At 41.3% G+C, this 9154-nt stretch overlaps 1 protein-coding gene across 1 annotated transcript; it reads right to left on the reverse strand.

Moving 5' to 3' along the window:
* Nucleotides 1-2828: 2828 nt before the first annotated feature.
* SMIM23 (small integral membrane protein 23) lies at nt 2829-8016 on the reverse strand. The gene is made up of 4 exons (XM_011987711.1): nt 7912-8016; nt 3620-3671; nt 3352-3419; nt 2829-3121 (listed from the first exon to the last, which is right to left on the reverse strand). The coding sequence occupies exons 1-4, from the start codon at nt 8014-8016 to the stop codon at nt 2909-2911; spliced, it is 438 nt and encodes a 145-aa protein (XP_011843101.1). The 3' UTR covers nt 2829-2908.
* Nucleotides 8017-9154: the final 1138 nt, after the last annotated feature.

A 9154-nucleotide genomic window follows, 5' to 3' on the forward strand; every position in this document is an offset into this window, starting at 1 on the left:
TTAACTCCTTAAAGGTCTAAGCTCCGTTTTCTTTTCTTTTTAAGACAGAGTCTCACTCTGTCACCGAGGCTGGAGTGCAATGGCGAGATCTTGGCTCACTGCAACCTCTGCCTCTCAGGTTCAAGAGAGTCTCCTTCCTCAGCCTCCCAAGTAGCTGGGATTACAGACATGTGCTATGATGCCTGGCTATTTTTTGTATTTTTAGTAGAGACGGGGTTTCACCATGTTGGCCAGGCTGGTCTCGAACTCCTGACCTCAAGTCATCTGCCCGCCTCGGCCTCCCAAAGCGCTGGGATTACAGATGTGAGCCACCGTGCCTGGCCTCATTTTCTTTTTTAAAAATGTATCCCCCAATTTTGTATACATATATAAAATATCTATTTTATCAATATATTTATAAATGTATCTTATATATAATATAAACATATAAGTATATATAATATATAACTATAATATAAACATACATAACTACTCTATGGCAATATGTAACTATAAATGCAAGCAACTATCAATCAGACCCTTCCTGTAGGATTCTTGCTAAAATAGCTGGAAATGTGAAAAAATAGATTCTGGTCCCAACCCCCTGTCAAATATTCAAAGTCGGAAATTGGGATCATAATTTGCAAAGACTTTTTCCATCCCAAAAGGCAATTGATTAAACCCTCCTGGCAAACAAATTGCTGTGCCATCTCCTGTAAGTCAGATGTCCTCTGAGATTAGTGTAATTGAAACCCTCATGACTATCCAAAGATTTGAGGTGGTTCTAATAATTGGTGCATGTATAATAGCTCCATCAAAATAGAAAACAAAAAAATCAGAGAAAGGGAAAAATAAATAACCCAAAACAATGAGGCTGATAAAATTCCAATAATGAACAACCATAAGTTTCCTGGAGGTAATGGGAAAAAGGAGAGGTCCTAGATAAAAAATGATCATTGTTTAATCAAAATAAATTAATCAAAAGAGAAGGGTTTTCTTTTGGAACTGTTTTTAAAAATTAACTCACTCATAATTTCATCATAGTGATACTGTTATTTTTGCTTATATACATATATTCCAGTCCTTGTCTGCAAACAAAATAGAAATTTGTCTTTTAAAAATATTTGTTTTTTAAAAATATTTGAATAAGCAAAACATGCACATAGTTTGAAAATGAGAAAGTATGAAAAGTATATGCTGAAAAGTTTCCTCCCATCCTTGTCACACATCTGCCCAGTTTCAAATCCCCTCACTCCCCGGCAAGCTTCCATCCTTCCAGAGTTTTTATGCATATTTAATAACATAACTATCATCATCAATATCAACAACAAAATATACATTTTTATCTTCTGCTCCCTTTTTGCACCTTAATGTTTTTTCTTTTTTTTTTTTTTTGAGACGGAATCTCACTCTGTCGCCTAGGCTGGAATGCAGCAGCACAATCTCAGCTCACTGCAGCCTCTGCCTCCTGGGTTGAAGCAATTCTCCTGCCTCAGCCTCCCGAGTAACTGGGATTACAGGTGCATGCCACCATGCTGGGCTAATTTTTTGTATTTTTGATAGAGGTGGGGTTTCACCATGTTGGCCGGGCTGGTCTCAAACTCCTGACCTCAAGTGATTTGCCTGCCTTGGACTCCCAAAGTGCTGGGATTACAGATGTGAGCCACTGCGCCTGGCCTACACCTTAATTTTTTTCACTTAACTACATATCTTTCAGGCTTTTCCATTTTAGCAGAAGGAAAGTATCAGTCCATTTGGACAATTATAACAACACACCTTAGACTGCATAATTTGTAAATAATAGACATTTATTACTCACAGTTCTGGAGGCTGGGAAGTCCAAGATCAAGGCACCAACAGATTCAGTGTCTGGTGAGCACTTGTTCCTCATAAAAGGGAACTTCTAGCTGTGTTCTCACATGGTGGAAGGGGCAAACAGACTCCTCAAGCCTCTATTATTAATATAATGGCACGAATCTCACTAATGAGGGGAGAATCCTCATGGCTTAATCACCTCCTAAAGGCTCCAGCTCTTAACACTGTCACATTGAGTATTAGGTTCCAATGTATGCATTTTGGGGGCCACCCATATTCACACCATAGTAGAAAGCTTCCTTATTCTCTTTGATAGCTATATGATTGCCCATTGTCTGATTGTACCGTAACTTATATAACCAGAGCCCTCCTGGTATTATTTGGGTTGTTTCCATTTTTTCGCTATTGCAAATAAAGCTGGGGTGAATAATCTTAAGCACACATAATTTCATGTGTAGGCAAATGTAGCTGTGGGATACATTCCTTGACGCAGATTGTTGGGTCGAAGAGAAAACGCATTTGTAAATTTGATGGCTATCACCAAACAGAGATTTTAGGAACGTACACTTCCACCAGCAGAGTCAGAGGGTTGAATGGCGCATAGTATCCACACACTTAGCCCGAGCTAGTAGCCTCTTACCACACTCCAAGGAGGAAGGAAAAAACATGTGAGAAAGGAAGAGCTATTTATCCGACACCCACCTGCTATGTGGCAGACACACTCTGTATACACACCCTAGATACATTGTCTTCCTGTAAGGCAAAGTGTGTTTCCCTGATTTTTATATGTGAGGAAACTGAGTCTCAGGTTAAGGAAACTTACACAACGTCTCAAGAAAGTAGAAGAGTCCTGAACCCATGGCTGGCTCTGAAGCCCGTGTTTGTTCCAGGGGGCCATGTCATGGTGCCAGGGAGAATATCTCAGCCGGGCTCTGGTGTTCCGCCAAGGCTGTTTCTGTCAGCATTCATGAATGTGAACAGCGGACTTCATTTCCCAACTGCTTTATTTTCTTGCCTGCCTGGAACTTCAAGAATCAGACCTCTGCCCTGCTTAGAGAAATCCCTGGCAACCCCTCCCCACCTTTGTGCTCTCCCCAGGCCCCAGGCCCACCCCTCACATGTGACTTTTATGTGTGGAGCAGTGCTCCTCCAGGTGCGGCTCTCCCAGAAGAGCATCCAGCCACAGTTCCAGGTCCCGCACTAGCTGCTCCAGCTCTCGCACCTCTTCCTCTAACTTCTCCAAGAAGACATGCAAGTTCTCCTTCAGCCAGTTCCTGATGGTCTTTATCGGTTCTTCCGAAGGCTCATCGGTCTGATATTCAAGCCCCTGGAAGGCAGACACGGAAGTGGCTTTCTCAGATAGGACCCTCCTCCCCGCCCCCACTGGTTTCAAAAAGATCCCTGGGCCTTTGCACGTGCTATTCATCGTGCTCATAGTACCCACCTTCTACACTTGGCCAGCTCCTACTTATCTTTCACGACCCATGTTGCCAATGACACCTCCTCTGGAAAGCCTTCCCAGATTGCCTCACCTCAGTACCTTGCTGGATATGTTACCTGGGAAACTACAAGATTCTGGTAGTAGTTACATTCTCTGATCCTTTCTGACACCTCCCAACTGCTTCCTGAAACAGGCACAAACATCACCTCTTAAGAGCAAATGAGCACTAATTGAAATAAACATGGTTAGTCATCCCAGTGTGACGAAGGGTCAGTAGGAGAAGGCAGGTTATGGAGGTCTCCTTAACAAGCAACCATCTTTGGAATACTCCACCAAGCTTCATGTGGATTTGGTTCCTTCTTTCTCAGATTCCAGAATGCTCACCCGATATCCCTGTGCTCAAGTACAGCACCAAGATCAGCAATGCCAACAGCGTCTAGGGTGCAAGAAGAGGAGGAGGAGGAAGAACATGAGGATGAATTCTCTTCAGGTCCGCCTGCTTCCATCACAAAGGGCCAGGCATGGGCATGCTTATAAGACAGTTTTTTGAGCTTAACTTTTGTTCTAGTTATCTAAGTCACACTTGCTTACTACAAAACTCCCAAACTTTGAAGAAATAGATAACATGGAAACTCACTGATGTTGAATTTTCATTTTCTCTCATTTAAACATCTTTCGTTTTAATCGATCTTGAAATTAAGATCAAACTTCTTTGTGATATAATTTACATATAATAAAACACACACATTTAAAATGTATAGTCTGATGAGTCTGATGAGTTTTGATACATGTCTATACCTGTAGACCATCACCCCAATCAAGATGTAGAACATTTCCATCATCTTAGAAAGTTTCCTTTTGCAGTCAATTCCATTCTCACTCCTGCCCTGCCTGGAGAGAACCATTCATCTGTTTTCTGTCACTATGAGTAGTTTGGCCTGTTCCATAACCTTGTATAAGTGGAATTATACAAGGTGTGCTTTTGCATTTAGTTTCTTTTGCTTAAGATACCGTTTTTGAAATGCCTCCATTTTTTTGTGCTCAATTTTATTGATGAGTATATTGTGTATTTGATTGATGAGTATTTATTTTATATGAACATAGAATATTGCACAATTAGTCTCTTTACCTGTTGATAGACCTTTGGGTTGTTTCCAGTTTGGGGCTATTATGAATAAAAGTGCTGTGAACACTCATATATGAATCCTTGTATGGACATATGTTCACATTTCTCTTGGGTTAATATTCAAAAATGCAAATGCTGGGTTATATGGTAAATGTATGTTTAAGTTTATAAGAAACCACCACTGACTTTTCTGTACCCACTGAGCAACTATACGTGTCCCCATTTTTGTGGTAAATTGCATTGTGTTTTAAATATTGAGCCAAGTGAGTTTCTTCAGTAAACTCTAGTTGTTCATGATGCATTAGCTAGCCTTTTTGTATATCGTGTGACCTGACAAGCTACTATTTTGTTGAGATTTCTTACATCTACATTCATAAGGGATTGGTTTAAAATTTTTTCTAGGCTGGGCATGGTGGCTCATGCCTGTAATCCTAACACTTTGGGAGGCCGAGGTGATTACTTGAGGTCAGGAGCTTGCAACCAGCCTGGCCAACATGGCAAAACCCTGTCTCTACTAAAAACGCAAAAATTAGCTGGCCATGGTGGCAGGTGCCTGTAATTCCAGCTACTCAAGAGGCCGAGGCAGGAACATTGCTTGAGCCTGGGAGGCAGAGGTTGCAGTGAGCCAAGATTACGCCACTGCACTCCAGTCTGGGTGACAGAGTAAGACTCTGTCTCAAAGAAAAAAAATTTTTCTTTTCTGTACATTTGTAAAGTTTTGGTATCAAGTATTTGTTACCCCCTTAAAATGGATTGGTAAGAACTCCCTTCTCCTCTATTTTATAAAATAATTTGTGTAAGACTGGTATTATTTTCATCTCAAATGATCGATAAAATTTATTGGTTGAAACTTTTGGGCCTGTAGTTATTAAGACTATTTCTTCTTGAGTCAATTTTGGAAGTTGTACTGCCCAGGAAGATTTATCCATTTCACCTAAATGTATCGGCATCAAATTGTTCCTAATATTACCTTAATATTCTTTTAATGCCTGTAAGAGTCATGATAATAATCCTCTTCAATTCTTTTTAAAAATGTATTTAAAGAAAAGAGGTCAAGAGAGGAAACAAGAGACCTCTTTCATTCTTGATATTGGTAATTAGTGTATTCTCTCTACGTATGTTTTTTGTTTAGTCTATTTAAAAGTTTTCCAATTTTTAATTTAATTTTACCAATTAAAAATGGTTACTTTTATTGTTTGTCTGCTTTACATTTAATTAATTTCTGATTTTGTCTTTTTTATTTATACTATTGAGTTTAATTCTTCTTTTTCCACTAATGTGGAAATTTTGACCATGCTTTTAAAGTCTTCTTGTTTTTCAAATATGTGTGTGTGTGTGTTTGTGTGTGTGTGCATATTGACCTACATCCGATTTCCCCCAAACTCACTAGATTGTGGCTGAGTCAGATTTAGTTTGCCTTAAAAAAAGAATAAATTTCTTAGACACCCAAGTATGTGAAGTAACATTTAGACCAGTACTAAACAAAGAAGATGAAAGATTTGTCTAACTTGTCTCTTCCCCAGATAATTTTCTTTATAATACTAGCAACTATGTTATTATTAACTTAAAAAAATAAACATGTTACATAGCATCAACTGGTTGAGTTTCACAGACACAGCAATAAGTGGAAGAAGTTAGACACAAAGGTATACATGGTATGATTCCATTTACATGAAATTTGAGAACATAGAAAACTCAGCTATGATGACAGAAATCAGAATCACTGCTATGGGGGTGGGATGCCCGGTGGGCGGAGCCCCGAAAGAGCTTCCCTCGGTGCGAGAAATGTTCTACAGTTTGATCTGTGTGTACACCCAATGCAAAATCATCACACTGTACATTTAATATTAGGGTCCTTTTTCTTTACTTAACAATATTCCTTAGGAATCTTTTCATGGAAGACACGCACTGTCACAATCTTTAAAATGGCCGATGAGTTTTCGTGGCCTGGAAGCTCTTCTGTGTGTCTCACCAGTCCTCTATCAACGTATTTTACAGGTTGATTTCTCCCCCAGCATGCTTGCTGCTGGTTTCCATACTGTGCTGCATGGAGGCAAAGGAAGGAACACAGACTAGGATTGAGTTTGAGTCCTTTTGCTTGTGTCGTCTTGGGGTTTGAGCCAAATAATTTCTCTGAGCCTCAGTTTCTTCATCTGTAAAATGGATTTTGAAATACACTGAAAAGTCTTTCAAAAAAGAAGCAGGCCGGGCACGGCGGCTCACGCCTGTAATCCCAGCACTTTGGGAGGCTGAGGTGGGTGGATCATGAGGTCAGGAGTTCGAGATCAGCCTGGCCAATAGGGTGAAACCCTGGCTCTACTAAAAATACAAAAATTAACTGCGTGTGGTGACGGGCACCTATAGTCCCAGCTGCTAGGGAAGCTGAGGTAGTAGAATCGCTTGAACCCGGGAGGTGGAGGTTGCAGTGAGCCAAGATTGCACCATTGAACTCTAGCCTGGCAACACAGCGAGGCTCCGTCTCAAAAAAAAAAAAAAAAAAAAAAAAGAAAAGAAAAGAAAAAAAGAAACAATGGGACTCTGGCAGAATCAAGGTGGGAAATGCTGTGGTAAACAAAGCTAAGCAGACTTCTTTGTTGAAGGACTTCTCAGAGCCTTCCTTACATGAATGAGCAGCGTCAGTCTTCAGGAGGGGATGAGGGTATGTAGCCTTCCTCAAGCCACAGAATTCTATAAAGAATGTTTCTAAAAGAAGCATTCCTGGGGTCTGGTGTCTAGGGAACACTTTTTAGGAAAAGCCGCAGCATGATGGGTGCCCATGAAGGCCCCTGTTATATGCTACAAGGTCCAGCAGATAGGAAGCACTTGGTGCATATACAGTAAATTAATGAGTGAACATGTCTTTTGAAAACAGAGACAGCAAAGCTGACTCATTCATTGCTCTGCTTAAAACCCTTCGACAGCTTCTTCTTATCCTCAGAATAAACCCTTGTTCAGGATTCTTACAGCAGATGAACCTGATTTCAGGGGGTTCTAAAATCAGACGGATGTGTTTTCAAATCTTGTTATGTCCCAGCTGTATGGCCCTTTTGCCTTTCTGGGCCTCAGTTTACCCTCTGTGAATGAGGTTGATAGCATCTAAGAGATGGGGTGTGGATGCACCAGGCTGTGTGCAGCAAGCATTAATGTTTTCCATTTTGACGAAATCCCACGTGAGTGTTGAATTTCAGCCCTGAGAATGAATCCTCCAGGAGCTCTCCAGTTCAGGAGTATAATCCTATTTCAGTTCATTCACTCATTCACTATCTATTAGGCACCAAGCACCATGCTAGGCACTAGGGATTCACTCAACAAAAAGCCCAGTCCTTCTGAAACATACTTTCTGCTGGCAGTGCTGAGAACTTAATAAGACAGTGTCAGTGACAGCCCCGCCAAGAAGTGCCTAAGCCCCTAAGCTGTGCTCCACCAGAGTGGGGTCCAGGGACAGTTGGGTCCAAGGTTCATCCCGGGCTTCGAGGGCCTTATAGTCTGTCTGGAGTGGCAAAAGGAGCCCAGGTGGGAGGAAAGCAGCATGTACCCGGCCTGGCCTCACCTGCTTCTTGTCATCACAGTGGCTGTCCCTTCTCCGTTCAAGCAGCTGGGCTGCCACCCGCTCTGCTGCCACCCGCCTCCTGCTGCCCACTTGCTGGGTTGCCATGGCCTCAGATCTGGCTGCCTGGGTGGACGAAGGTCCCCTCACTCAACAGGCAGAAGGGTACCCTTCCCCTCCCCCACCTGTGGTCACCAGGCATCCTGCAAACATTGAGTTCTGATGTCACAGAAGGTGGGGACAGCAAGGTTCCCACCTTCCCACCACCCTGAGTTTTAGTCCCTTCCCTCACTTTTATTTTTCATATGAGTGTAGAAAACAAAGACCAGGAAGAAATGCATCAAAATATTATGTTTCAGGATGATGATTTTTCTGATTATTTTATTCTATATTTGCAAGTTTTTAATAAAAATACTAATTCTAAAATATAAAAACAATAGATTGGGTGCAGCAGCTCACATGTGTAATCCCTAGCACTTTGGGAAGCTGAGGCTGGAGGATTGCTTGAGTCCAGAAGTTCGAGACCAGCCTGGGCAACATGGCGAGACCATGTCTCTATTTTTTAAAAATTACAATAAATAAATAAATAAATAAAAGCTATTTTTAATTGAAAAATGTATGGAGATAGTTGTAATTCACATGCAGTTGTAAGAAACAATACAGAGAGATCCTGTGTACCCTCTACAAGGTTTCCCCCCAATGGTACAGTAATATCCTGTCTCACTGCAGTAGATCACAGCCTGGATGTGGACATTGATACACTCTATCAATTCTACGCAGACTTCCCCAGTGTTACTTGTTCTCATTTGTGTGTGTATGTGTGTGTGTTTAATTCTAAACAATTTTGTGTAGGTTTGTGCACTTAGGACTACAGTCAAGACACAGAAGAATTTCAAAATACAAAGGGCTTTGTGCTGCTTCGTGATGGCTGCTGCCTCCCAACCCCACCCACGCTGTCCCTAACTCCTGGAAACCACTCATCTGCTCTCTCTTTCTAAAATCTGTTTATTCCTAATGCTACATAAGTGGAACGAAACAGTAGTTAACCTTTGCGGGTTGACTTTAAAAAAAATAGTGTAACTCCTGGAAATTCACCCAATTTGCTGCATGTGTCAGTATTGATTCCTTTTGACTGCTGAGTAGTATTTTGGGATATGCGTATGCCATGCTGAAGGACATGTTCCAAACATGCTCAAAAGCCGGCTGCCTCCAGTTTTTGACTCTTGCGAGTAAAGGTGATATGAAC

This window comes from Mandrillus leucophaeus, unplaced genomic scaffold, assembly GCF_000951045.1.
Source record: "Mandrillus leucophaeus isolate KB7577 unplaced genomic scaffold, Mleu.le_1.0 Scaffold314, whole genome shotgun sequence".
NCBI classification, from domain to species: Eukaryota; Metazoa; Chordata; class Mammalia; order Primates; family Cercopithecidae; genus Mandrillus; species Mandrillus leucophaeus.